The following is a 27287-nucleotide window of genomic DNA, read 5'->3' as shown; positions in this document are numbered from 1 at the left end:
AAACGCGTATATTTTTGTGTTTTTTATTTAAAACGTATTCAATTATTGTTACCAAAGAAGATACTTAAAATTTACGTACAAATATATACGTTTTCGTACAAAATTTGATTTTTCTTTAGAGACATTAGAAGTATTACGTATATTTTTCTGTAGAATTATTTTTAAATAAATTCACATTTGTCTTTGTTTTTCCCCCGTGCACACAGAAAGCATGACAATTCATCGCTCTACAGTTTAATATTTTTTGAAATGTTGGTCAGTTTGTTTATGTGCTTCTTGATCCGTCGCTTATTTCGCGATAACCACAGAAGATTTTACGTATTTTCCTCCTCCCATAATACATAACCTAAAACCTTTGACTACAAAATATTGTTACTCGGTAAAAAATCATTATAATTTGTTTGCTGATAAAACCATTTCAAATCGAATTCACACATATTTCCAAGTCAAAAATCTTATAAATGTAACTTTTAAAGGTTAATAAATATTTTTATTTAATTTTTACAATTGAAGAACATCAATAAAAAAAATGTTTTTTAAACTACCGTAATTGTAGAGTTATTTTAACACTACCTAGTAAAGGCAAGTAGCACTAGAAACGACAAAATTTATTTAAGTGTGTCACTAATCCATTCGGTTTTGGTAAGCATTCATTTAATGAAAATAATTGACTGGTTTTTCTTTTAACGATTTCCTGCGGGGAATTGAATCTCTGTAAATGGGTTAGCAGTAGAGCGGTATTCAAAACGAAATCGAAAACGATTTAACGACCAGGAGCACTATGCCTGGAAATCAAATCGATAAACAGAGTCCACAATAATGCTGCTTTAACATCGAAATTATCTCCATTTCGATAAACTTTGGCCATGAGTTAGTATGCCAACTGAAAAAGGCATTTTTAAATCTCAACGATAATTCTGATCAAATCTAATGTGTGGAGTTGTTTAAATATGGTAATCGTTTGTTAAGAAAAAGAAAATAACTTTTTATAGGGCCATAATAATATTGCTTAAACTTAAAACGTGGTAAATAGATTAGGACTTTAATAAGTTCTCGGTGCTTGTTCATGAAAATTGATGATTTATTTTTAAAAATTACTTAAAAACATTTAATTGAAAGAATTCTCCATCGCCAGCGACTTCGTTTCTTCCATCTTTCTGGCAGCTTACGAATACGATCTCGAAAGAACGACTCATCTCATGAGATTATCAACGAATCGAGCCTTTTTTTGGCAAGTTCGTAAGAATGAAAGTGCTGCTCAGCCAGGCTATGAGTCTTTGATCGGAACAAGCGGTAATCGGAAGGAACAATGTCCGATGAATATGGCGGGTGGGGTAGGACTTCCCATTTGAGCGTTTCCAAGTATGATTATATTGGCCTTGCACCATGGAGCCGAACATTGTCATGCTGAAAAATTACTTGGTCATGATGAAGTTATTTTTAGAGTTAGCGATAGCTATTTATCTTTAAATGTAACTTGACCCGAATAGATTTCAGCTTTATATTTATATAAAGTATTTCGTAAATAGAGCGGAAATTAAAGGGTTTCATTATAGAACATCGGACACTAGTGAAAAACTTTCCCCGTCTCGACATCCAATATCTGTTCAATAAGTCACACGCTCACTGAAGTGTGTAATGTGTAAGTTTGTTGTCCGAGTTCCATCCCAGGTATCCACAGTACTTGTTTCCTGACATCCGCGCACTTGGCACTGTGCAGAGGACCTTGAGTGACCAACAAAAACAATCTTTTCTTGTGAACTCACAGGATTTTCGCTTGATTGAACCCACCTTAAGTTCACTCTCTGAATGAAGCATTTTTACAATGAATGGGAGATTCAATTTGACATTGGCGCTGAATTACTAATGGAAGGTACTAGATTTGTGTTTATTGAACACAGAACTAGACAAAATTTTAAACATAATCAGAGTAAATAACCTTATACCAGGTTTATAAGTTTGCCCCTTAGTACATTATTGTGATATTAATTTGCAGTTCTTAAAAAAGCTTATAATTCATGCTAATTCACATAATTTCATTCGCTGAATATTATAAGTTAATTTTATAATTGCAAGTAAAGTGGTTCGAATGTTTAATAGCGTATGTTAATGTGTTGGTGTCCGTCAGCTAACGAAGTAAATATATTGTTTTTGTTTCCGTAACAACGCACAATAGAGTATTTTATTTGAAAACTATCTGTCACTCACACATAAACAAAGGGTATAGAAGATTTGAATGGACCCATCGTATGTCACTGTAACTTTCGTTTGATCACCTATAAGGAAATGTGGAATAATGTGAAAGCATGCCTGCTTTGACAGATATATCTATACAACCCTGTGTGTGGATATGTGGAAATCACTAACATTAGGCAGGCTAGTAAATGTCACACAATGTGTAAAGTGATTACTTAAACCAGCCAATGTCAGGTGACAAGCCCTGGTAAGTGTCTAGATTTTCAAGTATAGATATCGGTCGCCCTTTTTTAATTCCGTCATGATGAAATATTTTATTGTGGATTATTTATTTTTGTCTTAATGCCGTAAAAAAATATATTCAAGTCCGTTAGAAGCCCTCATCTAGATACATACTATGGATTTGTAAAAAAATGTTAAAAGGTGAAAAATCAAGGTTAAATAATGGCGGAATATTTGGAAGTAAAAAATAAAAACAAACGTTTCTTAAAGCCTGCACAAACTCGTTAATCTTCACTAAAATGTCTTCTCACTATTCCCAGACCGACATTGGATTTGGTTAGCCGTTCTCTGAATTCTTGGATTGTCTAGCTCGAAGAATGAGAATAGAAGAAAGGGACATAAAACGAAAAAAAACTACATTACGTCACTTTTGGTTTTGTGACTCACGTAAGTTAGCATGCATGGTTTTGAAAAAACATAAATCTATCTTTTGCTTATGTCTGAAATTAATATACTACAACAGAAATGGAGAACATTTAAGAGAAGGAAACATAAAAAAGTACGGTTAGCAGTAAACATAATTTAATATGCATAACTTTTATTTAGAAACTTCGCTGGTCTGTCTTTAAACCTTATCTTTTTACTATGACATATAATAATTGTTGACTGTATGTTTCTGTAAAATAAATAAATAACATATCTGAAAGAGAGGGAAAACATTTTTGAGAAGGGAATATAGAGTCTAGGGCTTATGACCTGTCATTGGCTGGTTTAAGTGGCCACTATACACACTGTAACATTCACCATTCTGCCTATATTTGAAAATCCACATAACATCAACTCTTCCATCTGTTGACTTTTGTGAAGTAAAAGAGTTAAAACCTTTATCATGTGGGTGAGATTCATCCGGCTGAACCAATTCACCTACTAGGCAACGTCTGAAAACAATTTTCAATTTTTTTATACTTCTTCTTTTACCAGGTAGTTAATTAAACAATGTTTTGAGTATGTACAAATGCTTGCAGACTGGCTGGATTTTTTCCCTAAGGAGTTGTTCATATTTAAATTTGTTGCAACAGAGAGCGAAAACCTTTTTAAGAAGTTTTAACAACAAAAACAAAGTTAGAAACGTAAAACAGTCTTAAGCCAGTGTTCCGAGACTGCCAGTGAAATCACAAAAAATTCAATGCAATTTATCTGAAACCAAGGTATTTTGTGCAAAATTTCAACACTTTAGGGCACTTTTGGGCACCTACGCCTGTTTTATTGCAAAAAATCTTTTATTTTTAGATATTAAGCATAAATTATTTATTTCTGTTAACGAATAAGGAAAATAAAGTTGAATTTCTTCATTGAGTATCCATAACATAATAGTTTCCGCAAACAAGTTCTTTTACTGGTGTCATTATTATACACTTAACAATTTATATTACTTATTGTCCATAATCTCCCCAGGGTATAACAAGACGTTTACGTAAACGATCAACTTATGACTTGATGTGAAATACGCCAGTAAATGTTTATAATTATATTAGTAACTTGTACTGTCTTATTGAAATATTGTATATGATAATTTATTTCACGATTCCGCTTAGCACACTGGAATTTATTTTCGCTATTTTCCATATTCCTCGAAATCAAGAAACTGTGAAATTGCTAAAATAAGCCGTTGTAATGACTTAATTTGGTTAATATACATTCGAAAACACATGTTTACTTAACTTCCTAAGATCAAATTACCCGAATAAAGTATTAACATAATTATGACCTGCATATTATCTGCCATTGTCCATTAAAACTGACGTCAGTCGAATTTGTATTGATTGAAATATGCGTATCATATTTATAAGTAATTTGTAAAATTCCTTCGACGTAATTAAAAAGGTACGGAAAGGAAACACTATTTGTATCTACATAACTTCAAAATCGTTGAATAATTTGTTTGTTGGCTTTTATATAATTTCGAATTAGCATAAATGATTTTTAATCTAAATGTCAAAATCAAAATATTGTCAATTTCGTGATTTTTTCTAACTCGGATATGACGCACGGGATTTAAATATTCGTGCCAGATGCAGTGTTAGATATTTTTTTTTGCACAGTTCGTAAAGCTACTCTTATTGTTTCTGATATTAGGGATATCTACACTTTTTGTTCAAACTCTGGGAACCTATATTATTTATGAGGACGCATTCATGAATATGCATTGTATAAGTTATTTACAGTTAAGTTTTCAAAATGAATTTTTGAAAACGATTTAATAATCTGTGCTTGTTATTTAGTGCTAATCGATTGCCAATTTTAAGAGTAACAGCTCAGAGAGATCACGAAGGTTCGTCCCGTTAGTTGCAGTTCTTAGTAAGTTGCGTATTGCATAACAATGCACCGAGGGGGCGGAGGAAATTATAAGATTAAATCTGCGCTTTGGCGCATGGTGCAAACTGCAGCTGAATGATCCGCGGCAGTACAAGGAATGGGCGGAAGAATGCACGGATTGAGGATAAACAATATTAAAGTAATGAGATCTTTTGCATCCAGATTTTCGTAACATTGTCTTGCGAGTTGTGAATACTCACCTAGTGATCTGTGTCATCTGTAATTTGAATACTAATTTTAATCAACTACCTATTTCTCAGTTTTGCAACAAAGCCAAAATCGACACGGTGGATCGCGGTTCGCTACGATGTTCACTGATCTGATTATTTGAACTACAATTACGGAGATAGCATAATCGATTTGCCTTTCCAAATGTGTAATTTAAAGTTTTGTAATTTCAGTTAAATTTTTACTTAGATTCGTAACTGTTGATATCGAAAAAAATCTAAATAATTAGATGCACAGATTTACTACGTAAATTATTTTGTATCAACTCGCACTTAACTACTTTTTTGTTGCAGAACTGTGCTGTTTTGAAAAATGATATTGACAAATAATCGGTCAGATTAAACAATTGGCTCCGACACTAGCGCAGCGTGAATGGGTAGCCGTTATAAACTGTACTATTGACAAGTATTCAATGTAGCCTTTTCGTAATGTCTGTTTTACGAGTGTTCTAAACAGCTTGTCTCGGAAATCAGAACACACCAAAAATGTCGATCTATTTAATCCTTCTAAAGGGTATTTATTGTCTGTAGCGATCAGTGATCATGCGCACGGCTTGTGCCGTTGCGCGTTGTTGTGTAATATTGGGACATAATCTTATACTTACCTTGTGGAAGTGAATGCAAATTTCGATACAATTCTGAGTGATTAAATGAATGACATTATTTGTTTTTTAATGAAAATATATAACTTTTCTGTGTGGGTAATTTTGATAAAAAAGGTGCTCATAGACCGTTTTTGCCAGTAATTGTCTCCATAGATTTAAATAACTAGTGATTAAGCCACTTCAAAAATACTATGCATAAAAACATCTAATCGCTAATTTAATGAATACATTGTTCAACAATGTTTGAGTATATCCAAATGCTTGCAGACTGGCTGGATTTCCTCCCTGTGGAGTTATTCATATTTAAATTCATTGCAACAGAGAGAGAAAACATTATTGAGAAGGGAATATAGGAGTCTAAGCATTTACAAGGCTTATTACCTTACGATGAATGTTACACAGTGAGTAAAGTAGCCACTTAAACCAGCCAATGAAAGGTCATAAGCCTAGACTACCATTTCTCAATAAAGTTTTCCCTCTCTGTTGCAATAAATTTAAATATGAATAGATTGTTCTCCAAATATTGCAGGTAGAGGTATTTTTAAGCAACTGTAATTTTTCTTGTAAATCCTAGTATTACGTGTAAGATTGGACAGGATTCTATGTATTTTATAATAATCACTGCACAAAAATCCTATCCTGATATCAAATAAATTTATAAATTTATTGACTAGGAACAAAATAAGATGGATAATAAATTTAATCAATTTTTGTTGTTGTGTGTTTGAGTAGTAGGTAGTTGAGCAAATTTTCAGGTTGAATGATTGTGTGGGTGAATGCAGCTATAGTACCTACAGGAACTAAAACTACAGTGGCTATGTTTTAAGGCTTTATGCAACACCAACATAAGTAGACATTCACGACTCTCCTTTGTCATTTTCTACAGATTTGGCGTCACTATTTTCCTATTTCTAAACCGAATGAAAGCATAAAATTACATGCATGAAACTGCGAATTTGCACAAGGAACCTCCCAAATGTTGCAGTCATACTAAAAACGTTATGTCTCACGATTAAAATTACTTTTCAAAATTTAATTATGTTTGTCAACTTTAAAATGTATTACGTCAAGAAATTTGTCTTCTGAAACCATACTTTGTGACAAAAGTGAAAACATCTTTCCGTACATAAAAAATATTTGAATTAACAAAAAGTTTCATTAAAACTATGTATAAACGCATTTTGTCAATAATTTCAAAAACTGATAACTTGCAAGGTTGTTTCTCTGAATACAAAAATATATTACTTTTTTCTCTGCTGCATTGACATGCTTTTATACTTTTTAACTACTTTTAATTACCCACATTATATATGTTTATAAAATAAATATATTGCTGCTCTTATGTGTCATTAATTTTGAAGATGTTTTTTAAATAGACTTAAATTATTTGTCTTATATTTCACTTCAAGATTCTTCTCTTCGTTTCTTTGAATCCCTTAAAATATGTTTGTGTATATTTATGTTTTTCCTTTTTTTAAAAAATGTTATTTCTATTTTATTTTATTTTTACATCTGATCATGTTTTTTATTCTTTATTTTAATTCTTAACTTTTGCTTAATTTTACAAATGTTCTTCATTTTTAATATTATTTCCATTTGTAAATACTCACTACAAACTACAAACTTTAAAATAACTTTTTTTTTCTTAAATTTAAATTTTTAAACAACTTCCATTTATGCTTTTTTTCCTTCTCTTTTTTATACTTTCATTAATAACCTAACATATAATTTCTTTATAATATGGAAACTTCACTGGTCCATTAGAGTAAAGTCTAACTGTGTAAAATATTAAAATTTGTAACTGTACTGTATGTTTGTTAAAATAAAAAATAAAAATCAATAATCTATGTTAATACCCAGTCACTTCATATATAACGTAATCCTTATTGGTGGTTTATTGAAATAATTACAGTTGAATATAAATGAAATTAACTACAATATTAAAACTCCAATTAAATTTATGTACAACCAAAGGGATTTGTAAGAACCAACTTTACATAGCGCTGATTTTGTAAGCATTACATAATAAAATGATTAAATTATAAAACACTCAATAAAAAACTCAGAATCAGCTGTTTAATAGGTATCTGTAACAATAAATTAATCCAGATGTAGGTGTTTCAAAATAAACTGTAGTTTTCAAAAATTTTAATACACCAATTGAATAATTTATTTACTCATGAATCGACATATTCATTTCGTTAAATAAAAACGAAACTCGTAATGCCAAATCTCGATACTCTAGTAATGATAAAATCAATTTTAGCCAAATGTATATTTTTTGTTGAATGATAAGTGATGGATAGACTTACACGATTTAAACATTAATATTGATTTGAAAATACGAAAGAGTATTTATTTATCATATTTTTTGGATTCGTGAGTTGCGTAACAACATATTAGCGAATGTTTATAAATAAACTCGCTTACACAAACTTAGCAAAACGATAAATATGTCGATGGTATGCATGGCAGGCAAAAACTTCTTCTCGCACATATATCGACCTTCGACATGCCATCCGAATCTATTCATTGGCTCGGATAATCTGATGACATTTTACAATTTATAATGTGGAACTGGTCTACGATTATTTCTGAAAATGAGATTAAATCTTTAAGATATGAATTCACAGAATTTAAAAGGTAATATAAGAAACACAGGGAACGCTTAAAAATGGGAACAAATTTGTACCAATACAGTGTTTTAGAACCAGACCGCGAAACTTTAAAGGAACATTCCTCATTGTATTTTTTTTTTAATCCTATAATTTTTATTCCCAAAAACTTTTTTTATTTTTTTATCAATAAATTACAAAAAAAGGTACATGTTTTTTTGTATTTTTTTTATAATTTGAAAATTTAGTCAATTCTCTCGGACTAGCATACCTTCCCGAACCCCTATCCCTCTCCTACCCAGCACCATTCCCTTGTCTACCTCCGGTGCGCATCGCTTTGTTGGTCAACTGCGTTTTTTTATGTAGCGAAAGTGTAGGGGTTTGTGGAAGGGATGCTAGTCCGAGAAATCAAATATTTACTTCAATTTCAGATTATAAAAAAAAAAATCGAAAAAAATATTCAGTTTTTTTAAAAAGTATACCGCGAGGAATGTTCCACGAAAGTTTCGTGGTCTGGCCCTGAAACACGCGTGTATCTTAACATATTATCGGCCTAACTTTGTAAAACTCGTAAATCCCAAAATTACTTTTTTTTCATGGGACTGTAACAGTTTCTACTTCAATAGCGAACTGTAGCTAGGTTTTTTTCAATATACTTTTTAAATAATGCTACAATTTACGGATATAGAAGCATATATAATATTTAAAGTCTTACTAGAAAACCACAAAATATCATATTTGAGAATTTGTTAATTAATGAGTTTTACGAGTAAGGATGACGACAGTTTAGTGGCTAACTCAGAAATGCTAATTTTGAAGTTGTCTAGTCACAGAAATTACCCACCACGTGATATTGAATGCGCTGCCGTCACAAGAAAGAAGGACGTTTCTACATAAAACAAAAAACGGAGAAAATAAATATTTTGCTACTCGGAGATTGAAAAATACAACAAAAATTAAGGATATTATTATGACTTATAATTAGAAATCAAACACTGATTTGAGTCTACTGAACACTTTATTTTATTTTTACAAATATAAACATAAAAAAATAAAAACTTCTTGACAATTGTTTCGCCTTATTAGGGCATTTTCAAACGAATGTGAAGATTATTTGGATTGAATATCCTTATATAGTTATATAATTCAAGGTACTTAAGTAGAAAATAAAAATAATCTAGTAAATATGGAGTTCTACAAAATAAACACCAAATCAATCAATATATTATTATGGTTTAGCGGAATATATGTATTAATTTTGATAAATTTTACGTCAAATATTTAAAAATTAACGTTTTCATCTTCTTGTTAGTAAAAAAAAATACAAGAAAATATGTCATACTTCAATAAAAAGACGTTTCTAGCTAGAAAAATCCTTTTTATTTATTAATTAAGTAAACGTCTTTCTTTTTTGTGTTAATATGCCAATTGATTCTACTGAACTAAATAAAATAGACATTACTGGCCATTTACTGTTTTTCAAACTAGTAAACGCCGACTTGATGTTCTATTAACTTCAAAATTACTAGCAGATCTTAAACTCGATTGAAAACGAGTAGGTACATTTATTTCAGATGTTTTTAAAAACGAAATAGAAGAAAAAATAGGTATTTTAATCAGTCTTGAATAATTATATAAGTCAGAACAGCCTTTTATATTAATAAATCTTCAAGACTTTTTGCAGTTTAGTCTCATTTATTAGTGAAAATAATTAGGTTTTGGTTATTTTGGTAAGATAGATATATTTTTAGTAGATGCGTATTTGTTTTCTGATTCCGGATATGTATTTAACTCATTTTCGAAAAAAATGTTAGATGCGTCCTTCTTTCTTATGACGGCAGTGCGCACTAAATGAGGCTTATATTCTCCTAGTGAGATTATTTTTATGTTAAAAGTGAAAACTATACGATTTTTTTTAATGTGAAATGAACCCTCTTTAAACACGAACAGTTTACTCGTGTTTAATAATACGTAAACTTACATGTAATTTAATATAGATATTATCTACGTGTTTTATGTAAAATATGAAAAAACAGATTTATCCTACAATATCAATAGAATATTTATGACAAAGATTACAGGCGAAAATTAAAATATCCAAAAACGGAATATTTGAATAATTTGTGATTTTTCCATGTTTAGAATTTTAACTACTTAACTATTTATTTTGTGTAAAATCACAGGATTTCTATTATTTATTTTGATTGTTTTGAAAGTTTTTATAGTGAGTTATATACAACTCGTTGAAAATGGCCTCCAAAATTGAAATATTTGGGTATATTATAAGAACGCTAATTTTTATTTTTTATTTTGAAAATATATATATACAACGATAATTCTAAAAAAATAAGTGTAATAACTAATACAATAGCAATGAAACAAATCGATCACAAATTATAATAGAGGGCGCCGAATCGATAAATCACCGTAATTAAGGTTAAAAGGGTCATTTATAATCGTTAGGAAACCGAAATCGATCACGAATCGCAAAAGGCAAAAGGAATCGTAACGACTTCCTAAAAAGATTGTATAGTTATGCGCATGCGCAGTAGACAGTAGGCTGTAGTCTGTGTGCTGTAGGCAGTAGCGTCGTGACTCCTGGAACTTGAATGCTGAATGACAAGGAGTAGGTATGGTGTAAAGAAAGAGTCGACTTGAACCGAACGGAGTTGTCCTTGCTTTACCGGATACGTCTGGCCTACGGTTGACTTGTGGCTACATAGTTTGTGTATTCAAGAGTCCGCCCTGCAGGCTCAAAGCACAATAATTACAAGCGGCGAAAATAATGTACATATCGCACATCCGATAAAATAGTTATAAAGGTTGTGGTCCCGTGGTTAGTGTCACGGACTCACGAATCCGAGACTCGAGGTTCGAACCCCACTCTACCCCTACTAGATTTCTGTTTTCTAAAATCGCGTCATTTACAACTCGTTAAAAATGCCCCATAAATTGTGTGAATTATAAGAACGTAAATGTTTCTTGTAAAAAAATGATAAATAAAAATAAAACTAAAAAAAGTGCGTTTTCTAGGGGAGCTGAAAAACAAAATATCATAAAACTATTTTATAATTATTAGTATGGATAACTTATACAGCGCCATTCTCGTAATATAATAGCTCAGGGGCGCTTTACAAAATGATTCTATAGATAAGTAAATTTAATGGAAATTTAAAAATTGTAATTTAAGTAAAACATTTTATTTTGTTAACACGTGTGACGAATTTATTCAAATAATTTAGAGAACACACTATGTAAAGCGCCCTTGAGGTTTTATATTACAAAAATGGCGCTATATCATTAATAATTACATCCATAATAATTACAAGTGGGTTTTAAGTTTTTTCCGAAACATAACTTCACTCTCGCACCTCTGCTGGGAGAGCATTCCATGCCATAAGGCCTGCGATTGCAAATGCGCGTTCACTGAATTAAGTGCGCTGTTAGCGTAGAGGTATAATATTTTTTTCTCTCGTCGTAGACGTACACGATCTACTTCACACTCTTTAAAACAATTTCGACGTATCGTTTATGTTTAAATTTTTAGAAAAAAGGTTTTTTTTCTTTTACAAAGGCGTTTATACATTAACACTCGTACGGAATACTTTGTACCCACATTTACCTCTTTAGATATTACTTTCATTGAAAGAAATAACATATATAACTCACTCATTGCAAAGTTCCTTTACATGGTTACACATAAAACCAGTCTGATCCTTGGCATACCGCGGAATAAATTAATATTCATTATCATACCAGGGTTTTAAAGAATTGCATTTATTAAAAGTTTTATTTAAAAAAGTTTTTTATTTGATTCAATGTCAAACAAACGATTGTTCCTAAAATGAACTAGCTAGAATCGTATTTATTAAATATTCGCATAAAAATGCATAAAACTAAAATTGCCAGTATTTTGCGTATTTAGATGTTTTTTAAAAATTATTATTTCCATAATTAATTCATTACGATTATCAATAATTCCGAAAAAGTCATCAAAGTCGTTGAAGAATATGCATATTCAAACATGGGCATAATTATGGATGTTATACAGTGTGTAAAGTGCTCACTTCAACTAGCCAACTAGGTCATAAGCCATGTAAATCCCTAAACTTCCATAAACCCTTCTCTAAAATATTCTCCATCTCTGTTGTTATACTATATGAAAGTATTTACATTAAAAATAATATTACCACACTTTTTATAAAAAAATAACTTAGGTGTATACATATTTTTATATCATCGTCATCATTCTCCTTTCCTCATCCTGTGGTGCCTAGAGCAATGCACTGGTAAAAACCAAATGCAGCGTATTTGTATCATCTGTTATATGAAGGAAAGGTGATCAGTCTTAGGTTTCAGGTGTCAGTCCAGGAACAATAAAATATTGCAGTAAAAAACACCTTTAAATCAGTATTTAACGTCCACCCTGCCAGCAATCTAACCCAAGACAAATTTTCATTCGACTCCTTTATCAGAATTTTTACCTGAGAGTAGCCATCGAGTCAAAAACACTTGTCAAGTGTTCTGGTTCTATTTTACACACCAAACTACATATATTCTCAACCGCCCGGACACAGAATTATATTATGTGTATAGGTGTTTCATTCGCTGAAAAAATTAATCCGATGCGCTCTATATTATTCGTATGACCCAGAAATATGACAAAATAAATTGTTGCTCTCAGTACAAATACTGCGGAAAATTCTAGAATGTAATAAATCGCTTATTTTGTAAACTTTTGGTTCAAAAATTTGTTACACACTTTGCAAATATGCAATAGCCGAAAACTTTTAAAAAAATTGAATTGAATGGAATCTATGAATACTACGAATACAGCATTTTGACCTTAAGTGCAGTTCCTGTTTCACACCTATACTAATTAGCCTTTTATAGCACTTTGTTCATATTTTTTAAATGTCCCAGTGTTTCATATTACCGTGTTTGGAAACTGGTTTTGGCTACACCTTGCGAGAATTCTTCGCCAAATAGTTTATAATCCGCCTTAAATAATTTATTCATCTATTCGCATAGACAATGTCACTATTACCTCCAACCCGAAATTTAGCATAATAACATTTATTACTGAACATTAACCTTTTGACCCATTAAAATATTCTTCACCATGTTAGCATTTAGGTATACGTAGTTTTAATGTAAGTAAAATCACATGGAAGTTGGAAGCTGAAAACAGCTTCTTCAAAATGTCGCATTTTTTAATGAAAATATTGTTGCAAGATATGTTTATCCCCCGTGGGAATGCAGAAATATCCGCCATTATTGCTCCACTGAACCAAAATCACCTAGTTACCTAATCTCTTGCCCAAACCAGGTATTCGAGATGAGTATAAATTTGATGAACTTATGTACGTTATAGTGTATCAATCGAGTCATGGTCAATATCTTCTCACGGTCTGGATCCGGACATTTTGATGTCACTGAATTGAGAATTGTTCAATTCGTAATTTCTGATTCGTTTTGCGCAGCCAGAAAACTCGAATTTTCTGATCCGACCTTCAATAATATGCTGAAATATTTAAATCACCATGCCAGATCAGAAATGAAATCTACTTTAATTCGAGAATTTCAATTATTTTCTTATTTCTCTTGTCAGACTGGATTAAGGTCGCGGAGATCACCGCGGAAATTGAGCTGAATGGGTATGATAGATTATTGTGCTATATGGTCTTGCATCATTTCGATGATGCGCGTCATTGCGTTTTAATATAAAATCATTCAAGTCTAAATATTAAAATCTTTGTTATTGGCTCGTTAACGCGCTTCAGAGCTTATATGGATATCAAAAATATCTACTGACATACACCGCCCGTTGATATTATTTCATAAAAGGCAAAAAGGAACAAAGCAAGGAAAAAATTTGTTAACTCTCTCTAAAATTTATTTTACGAGTACTTTGTATCTGTATTTATATGTATAATTCCTCTGTACGTGTGATGTCACCGTACTCCTCCTAAACGGCTTAACCGATTTACGTGCGGCTTTCAGAAAAATATAGATTTTTGCGCTGTGCGTGTTTGTAAATATTAAAATCTTCAATCGAATATGTAAAAAAAGTTAGGAGCATAAATGTTTTATTCATCGATCTACCAGGGTTGCATTCGAAGAGAATGCATTTGCAAAAAATGGAAAGATGTTGTTTTTTTTAGTATAAAAAAAGTTTGTTTTTGTGAATCTCAATCAGATTCTTTCCTTAAATTCCTTATAATTTCTACCCATTTATTTATTTTTATTGTATTTTTGGTAATACTAAAATAATATTAAATTCAAAACATTCATTTAAATCGTATTCCTATATAAGTACACTCCTATGTTGGTGAGAAGACCGGAGTTTGACGTTTGCAAAAAGAATACCATATTTGAAAAAAAAAAAATTTTTTTTTGGAATTCAACCATAAACAAGTACCTAGGTACCTACTCAAATTCAATATTATTCAAATATTTAAAAAAAATAGTTTCGGAATTTAATCACAAACAAGTACCAATGTACCTACTTATCAATGAAATGTCTTTTTCCAAGGTAATAAATAGCAGGCAAGCCAACGTTCGGGCAGGACAACGTCGGTCGGGTCCTCTAGTATCCTTATATATACATATATAAAAAAAAAAAACTTGAAATACGTAGGTATTCCAAATAATGATAAGTTCCATGTAACAATATTGTTTTTCAAAAGCAACGATAAGTTTACATACGTTTTATATACATAGATACTCGCAATTTGTATAAATAAGGCTGTCGAATCACATAATAATTTTAAAAAAATATGTTTAATCAATGTAATTTTTGTGATTGATGTTTTGTTGGCTATCAAAAAGCGTTTTGACGGTCACGTCATCACAAATTCCAATATGAAAACAGACACTTTAAGAGCTTAAATATGTTCGAGACTTTGGTTAGATTTGCTAATCAGACGTGATGCTGCAGAACAATATATCACAAGGGTTATTGCTCTTATTACGACACGTAAACACGAAGAAGAACTGATGACTTTAATAATGTAAATTTAATCGTAAAATTAACATTATGCTCTCAAAAGCGTATTTAGCATTACATTAGCCAATACGCAATTAGCTCATGATTTCTGAGTAATTATAATTAATAAATATAAATGGATGCTGATCATCATATCACATGGAGATGCGGTATTGTTAAACATGTCAGTTTCATGTTCAGGTCAAGAAAAGGTCACGTAAAAATGATACCCTCATAAATCATATTAATTTGAAACAGGATGTGGCTACCTTGGTATAGCGTCACCGTAAGGATGATCAGAATTAGTACACTAGCAATTACAAATTCGTTGCACACGTTTAATGCTACATATCGTTAAATAAAATAGTGGAACCTATAATTTTATATCAATGATATATTTGGGGTTGACGATACTACATTTTTTTACATCATTATTTATATTTTTATTGACTGTTTCAGTATTTTTTTAAAATGTTAATATTAAATTGTTTACTACATGAAATCAATTTTTGGGAATTTGAAACAAAAACTGTTTCACAACTCAAGTTATTTATGTAAATTTTCTTTACATTTTTGAAGTACTAACTCATCTTCAATAACTAGATGGGGTGCAGCAAGGTGTGGATGCTATTGGCATTAGGGACTGGAAGAGGGTACAAACCAGGATAGAGAGGGATGGCGACGAATGATGAAGGAGGCCAAAACCAACAGCGGGCAGTAGAGCCAACGATGTTTATGAATTATTTAGGAATTTGTTCTTTTTTCAAATCATAAGCTGAGTTTCGTTTTACACAACACAGCTATTTTACAAAAATTGACCACAAGTTAACGTTTTTTATACTAGGACAAACGGTATCTTTATAATTAAATTATAGAATTCTTAAATAAGTTAAAACATATGTCTGCAAAGTTCGATAAATAGGTGTCATCAATGTATCTGCATAATATATTAATAACAGCTCCGTACTTTTATCAAAGCTACATGCTGGATTCTAGATTAAATAATTCATTTGTTTGTTTAATTTCATGGCTCAAGAAAGTTTACTATTTATTTTTTATTTATATGCGCCCAGGTGGCGTTTACATGGCAGGTATAAAATTAAAATTAAAGAGTTTTATGGTATAACAAGTTTATATGTCGTCACGTATATAATAAACAACAATGAGGAAGTATCAAATGTCATTATGCTTCACAAATATTAAGATAAAATACTGCAAATAAGCAGGTCGATACATAATTAAATGTATTGGAACAGTTTTAGGAAAACAATTGAAGTTTACAGTAGTTATTATTTTAGTGTAGATAAGCAAAATACAAAAAGTCGGGGTGATTTTTATAGCATTCGAATAATGAAAATTATTTTGATTTTATCGCTGTAAGAATTTTTACTCTTAAAACTGACAATGGAAAACGAAACATCAATCATACTCATTTCCGAGCCGGTGTAATCTGACGATTGGAGAATTTACAAAATATTCTGTCTACCAAACGCCACACGAAAATTAGAGTGCCTTATTAATTCTAACTACAAAACACAGTTGTTTAATTACTAAGCAATGTTTTAAGTATGTCCAAATGTTTATAGACTGGCTAGATTTCCGCCACTTAAATCAGACAATAACAAGTCATAAGCCCTGTAAAACAAATCATAAGCACTGTAAAACAAATCAGAAGCCCTGTTTTTAAAAGTGTGTTCTGTCGCAACAAATTTTGATGGTTATTTATTCATTAACGCTTCAACAAACTTTTTTAATATCATGTGAGAGCATATTTTTTTAATTGGGTATTCAGTGGATAAATCAAGGAACTAAGATAAAATCAAAATAATTACTAAACTTCTAGAAGTGGTGGAGGTCCCCGAGTAACACAAGTATCTCCTTGTGCAACACGCCACATACCGCAGTCTTAGTTTAAATAGAGTTAGAGAATCGTGCTCAGATGATGAGTAGTGTTACAACACCTCTCTTATATTACCATAATGAATTCGTGTCACTGATTGCTGATATTGAGGTGGAAAGCGTGCAACCCTTCAAGGAACTTCACACTACTATACTTATCTACACTAGCCTAGTGCATTAGACATTTAAGGAAGTTTCTAGAATGTCCACAGAAAAGATACGCTTCAAAATACCACATATGCATACGACCTTTTTACACTTGAAATATTATTTAAAATCAAGTTTAATGAATAATTTAAACGTGGTTTAAAGTTCCTCATGTCACCATCGTACCCATAACTTTTTTACTGTTCATTTATTGATTTTATTTTACTTTGCATTCGCCTCTAATTAACAACTGATGATTTTTTTTAAATTAAAACGGTATTTTTAAATATAATTTCATTAATACTACGTGATTTGTTTAACAAAAAATCTACAGCTCAAAAATGAAATCCTTTTGAGATAGAAATTTATTGCATCAGAGAGAAAAACTATTATTGAGAGGGGAATATGGAAGCCTAGGCGTTTACAGTGCTTATGACAGGGCATTGGCTGGTTCAAAAAAAGGTATCTTGACTTTTATATTCTCTTCTGAAAATGTTTTACCTATCTGTCGCAATAAATTTTTATCTTAATTACTCGAGTAAATAAGTTTTGTCGATCCTTTTTAAGGCATTTAATAGGATATTGCTAAAAGATGTGAGTATACTTCTATATCTGATACATTAGCTAAGACTTTCCAAGATCTGTATACAAACTGTAAGGCAAAAGTCATAGCTCATAATAAATTGTATAAGAAAATCGCAGCAAGCAGTGGTATTATGCAGGGATATAGCTTGGAGTCCCTTTCTTTTCAACCTCATAATGGACGGAGTCATATAAGAAGTAGCTGGCTTGGGAATGGGCTACTTAATGGGCAACAAGGTTATAAATCTTATTTGTTATGCCAATGATGCGGCAATAGTGCGGGGAAAAAGCGGCCGAATTTGAAGACGGCTTACTTTTTTTAAAAGCCAATCAATAGGCTCAAGTAAGCCCTAATAGATTGGCATTAATGAGTAATACTTTATCTTAACAGTCTTAAAATATATTTAAATTTACAAAATGTATAATTAACAAAATATATAAATATGGCATAATCTAGGCGGAAATGGCAAGTGTGACACCGAGTCAGGAGAGACAACACTGCTTGCTTCTTAAATGCCTGCCCTTGCTGTAGGAACACATCGACAGTACCGTTTAGTGAGATTTCGTTCACTGTTCTGAAGATCCTTGGCAGAGGGGAAAAGAATCCAATGTTAGTTTTATAATTTCCCACAGCAAAGACATAATTGGTACGCAAGTTACGGCAAAGGACAAATTTTATCTTGTATCATAAAGGTTTAATAAGTCTATCTCAGTTTCTAAAACAAAAAGTTTGGTTAAAACAAGACAAACTTAAAGGTGTTAGGTGTTTATTGACAATGAATCAATAGAACAAGTCGCAAGCTTCAGATATTTAGGTATTGATACATCCAGCCATAATGATTTGTACAACGTCCGAGATCAAGTCAACAAAGCCTCTTGAGTGTCAGGATGTTTAATAGAGATAATGTGGAAAAATAAAAGCATGCGAATTGACAGCAAAGTTAGAATATATAAGTTAAACATGTGTGAGACCCATCTTGACATATTCCGTAGAAACACGAGCGGACACCCAAGAACGAAGAACCTGTTAAGAACATCAGAGATGAGTGTCATCAGATCGATTAGCAGAAACGCTCTGCGCGACAGGGTTAGAAATAACTTTATACGAGAAACGTGCTAAATTGAAGATATAGTGCACTGGAGCAGATCCCGGGGAAGATTCTGAACAGCGATAGACTGGTGGCTATAGTAGCCAAAGAATTGCCTTCCAGACGGCACCCACCTGGAAGACCCCCTTAGCGATGGAAGGATAGTTGGGCCTCATCGCGGGAGACTGAGTAGTCTAAGTAGAACAGATTTTCAGATCTACAAGAAGACAAAGAAGAAGAAGAAGGAATTACGTCAAAATAATAGGTAAATAAATATGAGATTTTTTTATTAATTAAAATAACAAAAATAATGAGAACTGTCTTGAGATGGTCACCCCACCAAAGCACTTAGACTTGTTTATATAAAATAATTTTTGCATTTCATGTTTTGTATTTGTATCCACACAGTGTCTCGATAAATATATGTCATATACTAGTATATTTGGCATTTATGCGGATGTTGGGCCACCGGGAACTGACAGTAGCTTGTTACTTGATCTAATGTCTGCACAGTAGTTAAGTATGTGAGATGTACTAATAATATAATTTTGTTTTCTTTTTCTTATTTTTTTTCTTACTGTTATTTATGTATGTGTGGATTTAAGTATGAAAATGTATTATTTTACGTTTATTTTTTAGACACCATAAGTATATATAAAATCATGTTAATGAATGCCTCGACACGGGTTGTGCCCAGTGAGGTATTTTTATTAAAAAAAAAGTGTTATGTGAAACGTGAAATAAAAAAAATAAATAATAATAATAATAATAATTGGCCCTTTTGTAAAGTTGCTACATGTAGCTCAGGAATGAATGCCTTTCCATAGTCGATATGTTATGCATAAAAACTTTTTCTAATTGTTTTTTTGACTAATTAAAGCCTGCTTTCTTCGAGGGGCATCTTTAGATGTCTGTCCTTAGATTTTATTTATGACTTGTAAGAAAAATTTAAGCTTTAACCAAGTTACACACATTAAAAGTTATGACTTGATTGAAAATTGATGATAACAGTTTTTTTTTATAATTTCATTTTCAATGAACCAATAAAGTATAGTATTTCAATACAGATTGCAAATCAAATTATCATTCAACTATCGATAATTTCACCACTTGGGCCATTCAATAATTAAATTTGTAACGGGAAAATGACTGCGCATGAAACAAAGAATTAAGTTATTAAATAATCATACAAATTATAATCTGCATAGAAGGATTTGTAAGAAAATAATTACTGTTATTGTTATTCTGTATTATCGATTTTATAATTATTCTAATGACAGGGGTAAGCACAGAGCTACTACGTAATTATTTTGAATCATGATCACCAAAATTACACTGTTTTTTGAAGAGAATTAAAATAACTGAAATGGAGGGCATAAAATTATTTCAATGGGGAAATATCACATACTATGAATACCGATAAAAATAAATTAAATGAATTTAGAATAATTCATTGTATTTTCAAAATCAATATGAATTTTGTGAAGAAATATTTTCATATAAAAATGTAAAAAAGAAATTTAATAAAAATACAAATAATAGAAAAACGCGAAGTGAATGGCCTTGGTTGTTGTGACGTCGAGATTTGTGATAATGTTCCGAAAAAAACTTCAATGGCCACATTTATCAACATTACTGTTTTTTTTTAATTTCTCAGGAACATATTTAAAAATAAATAAATACGCCACGGTACTGATCACTGAAGAAATAAATAGGTAAAATACAATAAGTTTTAGTTAATTATTGTAAATAACGACTCAATTATTTTTCTATGTCTACTGAGTTCTAGGCGTACTCGTCTCTTCGCCAGGACACTAGTTAAACTAACATGCAAATCCCATCGTATGCCTTTACCATAGTTATTTTACAGACATGTAAAACTAACATGCTTGTAGTACACATGCTATTAGTAGCTTTCAGCTATCACTATGGTGAAGGTGTATAGTGAGATTTGCAGTTTAATAAGTGTCCTGGCAAAGAGACAGGTACCTACGTCTCGACACCGGTAGCTATTGAGAAGTCGGCATGTGGTTATATACGAATATTAACTAATATTAATTAAAATGTTTGGCTACAAAGTTAAGTAATAGGTAAAAGCTTAGTAGAAAACAGTTAAATATTTAAAAACATCTAATTAAGAAAAAGTAGTGTTTACCGTACTCGACTACCATGCATAAAGTCCCAGGTTCAATTTCCGTGGTCAACACGAAATATTTATACCATATATGGAATATTTTATAGTCTCAGGAATGGAATTTCAGCGTTAAATTGATCACATCACCTTTATGTAACAAATAATCCATATACACTGCAGTTGGTATAGCAATTTAGTCCCCTATGTACTATTAGTTTTGGATAAGAAAAATGTGATGATGATTAAAGAATGTTTGTTTAATTTTCATATTTAAAAAAAATGGTTTCTCGTGGTTGTGATCCCAAATATTAAATGTTATCGGACCATTTTTAACGAGTTTATGTATAAAACGGGCTGTCAGAACACGGGAACAAAGTTGTAAAGCTGGGTTCTCGGATCTGTAAGTCCGCGACTCTAGCCACGGAACTGCAACCCGGTTCTTATGTGATTACAACGTCAAATATTGGACTCTTCTAGCAAGTAAGCTGTTACAATGTAGAAGATGCTTTTAATACGGGTAAAGGTAATATATACGTATTTTCAGAGACTTAGTTCAATTTAAGAGTCACGGTTGCGCCCGAAGACTAAAGGGCCGCAAGTAGATCACCCCGTGATGTCGAACTTGCACACGTAAGTCGTGATACGTTTGATCTGTTATTTCGTAACTTGCACATTACGCATAGTTACATATATTTACCGAATGTTTCATAATGCTAGCTATGTAATAAAACGCCATAATGTGTGCCATTGTTACACATGCTTATTTTAGGAATGTTTGTGCATAATTAGTTGGCGGGAAAGCACGTACTAGAGCTAATTATTTGTGATATATTATTAGTTAAATTAAAGTTTATCGTGATAATATTTTAAGGTCATGAAATTAATATCAATCGATGTGAGAAACATGTAACAAGGTTGAAATTAACTACTGACATTTCTTGGTGGAAATATATATTAATTAGATTTTTTTTCATTTTCTAAATTTCTGTTGTAATGTGCTGGTTATATTCAAATATGCCCCGGAATTTGTAATTGAAAAAAAGACAGAAATCACTTTAACTCGTAGGAAAACAAATTTATGTTTGTATTGATATATATAAATGAAATATGAGTATATATATTTTTAACCCGGCACGGCGGGATGAACTTTTTTCATCTCTTTGCGCGTATTGCATTATTTTTATAAATTAATTTTATATTAGTAAAAGAAAACTCACCTCATTCCATCAAAGCCATCGTCAGATCCATTGATGGTAAGCACAGGAGCCCTGGCGTAGGCCTTTGCTACTCTTCTGTTCCTCTCCAGCACGATAACTTTGGCCCAGATCTCATCATCAATTTGTGTCCATTTGTCTAAAACTTCTTGTATGTGTTCCTGAAACAATCGAACGGGCGAAATTAGTCCAAGGGCAATTGATCGAGTCGAAATACTTACACACGGTGAAATTATCACGATTTTGCTATTCTTAATACAGCTCAAATACCATTACTGCTATGTACAGTACACGTAGGTAGTTATCTACTTAATTTTTTTATGAGGCTTAAGCGTAGTCGTTTTGTACCTACATTTGCATGATCATGATTGTAGTAGTAATGAAATAGGAGAGTTTACATAAATTAAATTACAGCCCGAGTATTTGTACCTTGTACCTAAGGGTGCTATCACCATCGTTGTGAAGCACATGGGTTTATATTTTGAAGTGAGTGTCTAAGCTTAAAGTTCCTATATGTGTGATTTATCTCAAGCTTAGGTGGTTCCATGATAATTCACTTCTGTTCTCGGCCTGTTATGTTGCATTTTTTTTTATTTTTAATAAATAGATGTAAAAAATACTTAAGAGGATACGTATTCATATTTTAAATACATATATACAAACGCAGAATGCAATAATTCAGTAAAAGCTTTTTCCTTTAATGGATTTAATTAGATTAGTAGTTTGGACAAGTTGAGTCTCGTAATTTATTTATTTGTTCATTTCATTATTTGATATCCTGTAGGTATTCTTTCTAATAAATAACATAACAAAAATGTAAGAGTTGATTTACATTTTAGTTATGTTATGGTAGAATCCAGTATTTATTTGAAAGACGCGTACAATGTGTAAATCGATTATGTTTATTGATTTAAAAAAAAAAACAGTAGCAATATTAAATGACAATATACTACATTAACAACTAAAAGTACCCGCCAAAAAAAATGGATCATAAAATTATAATTAAATGTTATATTATTTATGTTTTTTTATATGTTAACTTTGTGAAATAGCACTCTAAATATAAACTATTTTGTAATTTAACGGCACAGACAATTTTAAATTAAATTATTAGATCACAAGTTTTGGGTATTTAGAATTAGCAATCATGATGATCGAAGTCAATATAAACATAAGAGTTTTTATTTACACCTGATGTTGGGTTATTCTAAATACCTGAAACTTGTTGTCTTCTTATTAACATAAGACTCATGTGTGGCATAAAAGATAAAGTGTTTTATTTATTTTATATATAGACACATGTTTTTCTTTTATGCACAATACATTATTTTACTAGGGCTATAGTCGGAACCAATTTGATCAGTCGAAATTAGGCAGAATAAATATTTAACCTTCATTTTAATGGTGCGCAAATCTATTGTGACTAATTTAATATTGATTTAGAACGAAACGAAGTAATTTAGAGCAAATCGTGACGTCAAAGTAAATTCTAAAGTCAATTCATTAATATCTATTTGCTATAAGTTTTGGTCAATAGTTTTCGATCGAGGACAAAGACAACAACATGAATTTAATTGGAATTCAAACACGTTTGGTAATTACGAGTTTAAAAATAAAGAAATTAAAATTGCACAATACAAAGTTCATTAAAAATATTAATTACTTATGCCAAAATATACAATACCCACATTCATTGAAATTTTCAAATATGAAAAAATATTTCGGTCATATTCATTTCTATAACAATCAATTGCCCTTATTAAAATAAAAACAAAATAGGACATTTTTTAAATTGAAAAATTAAACAAAATAAAATGAAGTAATTTGAATCGTTTTTTTTACATATATCTTTATATATCTTTCATATATCTTTTTTACTCTATATCTATTTTTTAACATATATCATCATTATAAAGATTTTCATTATTTTGAACATTTCCCTGCACCACAACAGGCCAAGAGGCCCAATAACAGCGGTGAATTACATCACAGAGTATCCAGAGTTGGGATATATCACATTCAATTTTTGTTTTCTCACCAGGAATCGAACCCTGAATCTTTCTTGCGTGAGTCAAGTGTCTTAGTCATTGCGCCACCGGGGCCGTATTTATTTGTTATTAATTTATTTTATCTACATTTTAGACAGATCACCCAAATATGGAATAAAACATCTAATTCTAATATAAAAATAAGGTAATTTATTAGAAAAATTCATTCTTGTCACATTTTAAGTTAGATCTAAATTTGTTGCAACAGAGAGGGAAAACATTTTTGAGAAGGGAATATGGAAGTCTAGAAATTTACAGGGCTTATGACCTGCCATTGGCTGGTTAAAGTGACAACCTTAACTGGTCAATGACAGGTCTAAAGCCCTGTAAATGCTTGTTGCAGCAAATTTAGATCTAAATAACTCTCTACGGAATCCAGCCTGTCTAATACAAATTTATGAAAATAAAAAAAATAATGAAGTTAGTGCGATCGACAATTTTAATTACTTTTTAATTATGTAGTGACGTAACATACCATCCGTGTAAAATTAAATTGATTTTTTTTATTAAAGTAACATTTTCGTAACCAGAAGCTATTATTTCTTGACATGAATCCACACTATGCTTAAATTACATTTCAAAATGATAAATAAATAAAATTGAACTTTGAATAAAAATCGTGAATAAAAAATGAAAACGATTTAACGAGGTGTCATGACTCAGGTGTGAAAATTGTAAAGGAAAAATAATATTGTATGTGATAAATATCCTTGAATCGGAACACGCGTATGAAAGTATTTTTTATAAAATTATCCACGCAACGAAATAAGCTATTTAGATTACATTAAGGTTTAAATTGTAAATCCAAGGTCGTAGTCAAACACGTATTTTTAAGCTGATAAATAATTAAGTATCACATGCCAAACTATCGAGAGCACAAAGCATGTAAGTACGTTATACTCTTAGAGTAATAACACGCCACTGGCTAATAGAGTCGCCCATACGGACAAAAACCATTCTATGATAATAAAAATAAATACTTAAAAATTTCATTGCCCGTAATGTCAAAAGACAACCAAATTACTTTTTAGTAATGTTAAGGACTGTATTAAGGTTTTAAATTAAACAAAAAAAACTTTTGAATTTACTCAAATATTAACAGGTGATGGAGCTTTTAGTGAGTACCTATTTAGATTTTAAATAATCAATTTAAACGATATCCTTGTGACAACGCTTCTATACAAGATGTAGAGCATCTATTTTTCAAGTGTAATATTTTCGAGAGGGAAAGATAAAATAAATTACTTAATCCGTAATAAAAACTGAAAACTGTTGTAAATACATATTTTGTAGCAATATTTGTAAAGCACCGTAAAAAATCCTTTCATGAAAAAGTAAGGTTGAACTGAAATAATTGTTAATGCAAATACATAACATGTTAATTAATACTTGAAGATGTGATGACCTTACTATTATTGTAAATGGAGAAAATAACTACTAAAAATGCAGAATATCATGTTTATAAATAGGGTTAAAACCATTGAAAACTTTGAAATACCAAACGTTTATTATTGCATTTGAAAGAAAATAAACTTTCTTAATTGTAGTTTGTATGAAAATCCTAATGAAATACTCAATCCGTAGTAAAAAGTTAAAATTGTTGTAAATACATATTTTATAGCAATATTTCTAAAACATTGTAAAAAATCCTTTCATAAAAAGGCAAGGTTGAATTAAAATACATGTTCATGCAAAAAAAATACACATTAATTAATACTAAAAATACCAAACTGTAATTATTACTGTAAAGACCATAAAAAACTACTAAAAAAGTACAACTATGTTTGTGAATAGTGTAAAAGCCATTGAAAACTTTAAATGCCAAACATGTATTTTAATATTAGAATGAAGGGAACATTTGATATTGTTATATGTATGAATATTGTAATGAAATACTTAATAAGTAAAATGTTATAAAACTGTTTTTAATACATATTTTGTAATACTATTAGTGGAACATTGTAAAAAATCCTTGCATAAATCAGCAAGGAAATGAATTAACGGATTGTAGTCGGGGCCTAGGTGCTAATCCAGGAAATATGAAATATAACAGTTTCAAAAACCTTTAAAATAAATCAATCAAGAATGGTAGACGAATGCGTCAATCACTACACAAATCGAAATCTCCACTCGATTGCACCAATTAAAGACTTTTTCCTAAGAGCAGTCATCTAGTCAAAATCCCTCGTGCAGGATTCTGGTTCTGTTTCACAAAGAGAACTGTATTCTTTGGCGCTGAGTAAGATCAATATCAAATATTTATTAAAATAAGCTTTTACACTGCGGTATTTCACATTCTCGGACTGGCACCTGAAGTGTAAGGATGATCAGCTTACCTTCATGAAACATGTGATCGAGATACGCTGCATTTGGTAAATCAATGGAGTGCCCTATGCATCACCGGGTGCGGACAGCGTATGATGATGAATTTTTTGGTTTTGACTTTACTTACAACGTTCAGTTAATTATATTCGTAAAAAAAAAAATCTTTTAATATGTCAAATTGTTCATACTTTTACGGCATAATGTACATCGATATAAGATTTGTATGTCTTAATAAATGAACGCTTGCAATTGGATGTGGTTTTTTGTATGGGTAGATATCTAAATAGGTACGAAGGTGTGTGTTGGATTTGTTGAATCCAAAAAGAAACATATTGAGGTAGATATCCGTTTTTATTTATCTGTATTTCTTTTTATTTCGTATAATTTTTAATTTTTTGAAATAATATAACTTCAACTAACTATAACAGTGCAAGTAACTCCCCAGGCCCAAAAGCTAGTCTCTTTTTTGGAAAGTTACGCTAAAACATATCAAAATATGTAAAAGTAGATTGTATCTACGTACATTTAAACGTATTGAATGATTTGTTCGATATAATACGCTAAAAAATTCACGCATGCGCTGTTGTCGATTTGAGGTCTCAGTTGGAATAAATTACAATA

The 27287-nt window shown here is 30.9% G+C and overlaps 1 protein-coding gene across 1 annotated transcript in view; it reads right to left on the bottom strand.

Moving 5' to 3' along the window:
* LOC148280148 (uncharacterized) overlaps window positions 1-27287 on the bottom strand; it is a 385000-nt gene that overhangs the window by 110163 nt on the left and 247550 nt on the right. Inside the window, 1 exon segment of the mRNA XM_088228832.1 lies at window positions 22297-22454. Within this exon segment, the coding sequence (XP_088084958.1) occupies window positions 22297-22454 (158 nt within the window).

The sequence above is a fragment of the Micrasema longulum genome, unplaced genomic scaffold (genome assembly GCF_059751315.1).
Source record: "Micrasema longulum isolate JH-2025_06_02 unplaced genomic scaffold, ASM5975131v1 h1tg000611l, whole genome shotgun sequence".
Taxonomy (NCBI): domain Eukaryota; kingdom Metazoa; phylum Arthropoda; class Insecta; order Trichoptera; family Brachycentridae; genus Micrasema; species Micrasema longulum.
Note: the sequence above shows the minus strand (reverse complement) of the source record. Positions and strands in the feature narration are given on the sequence as shown.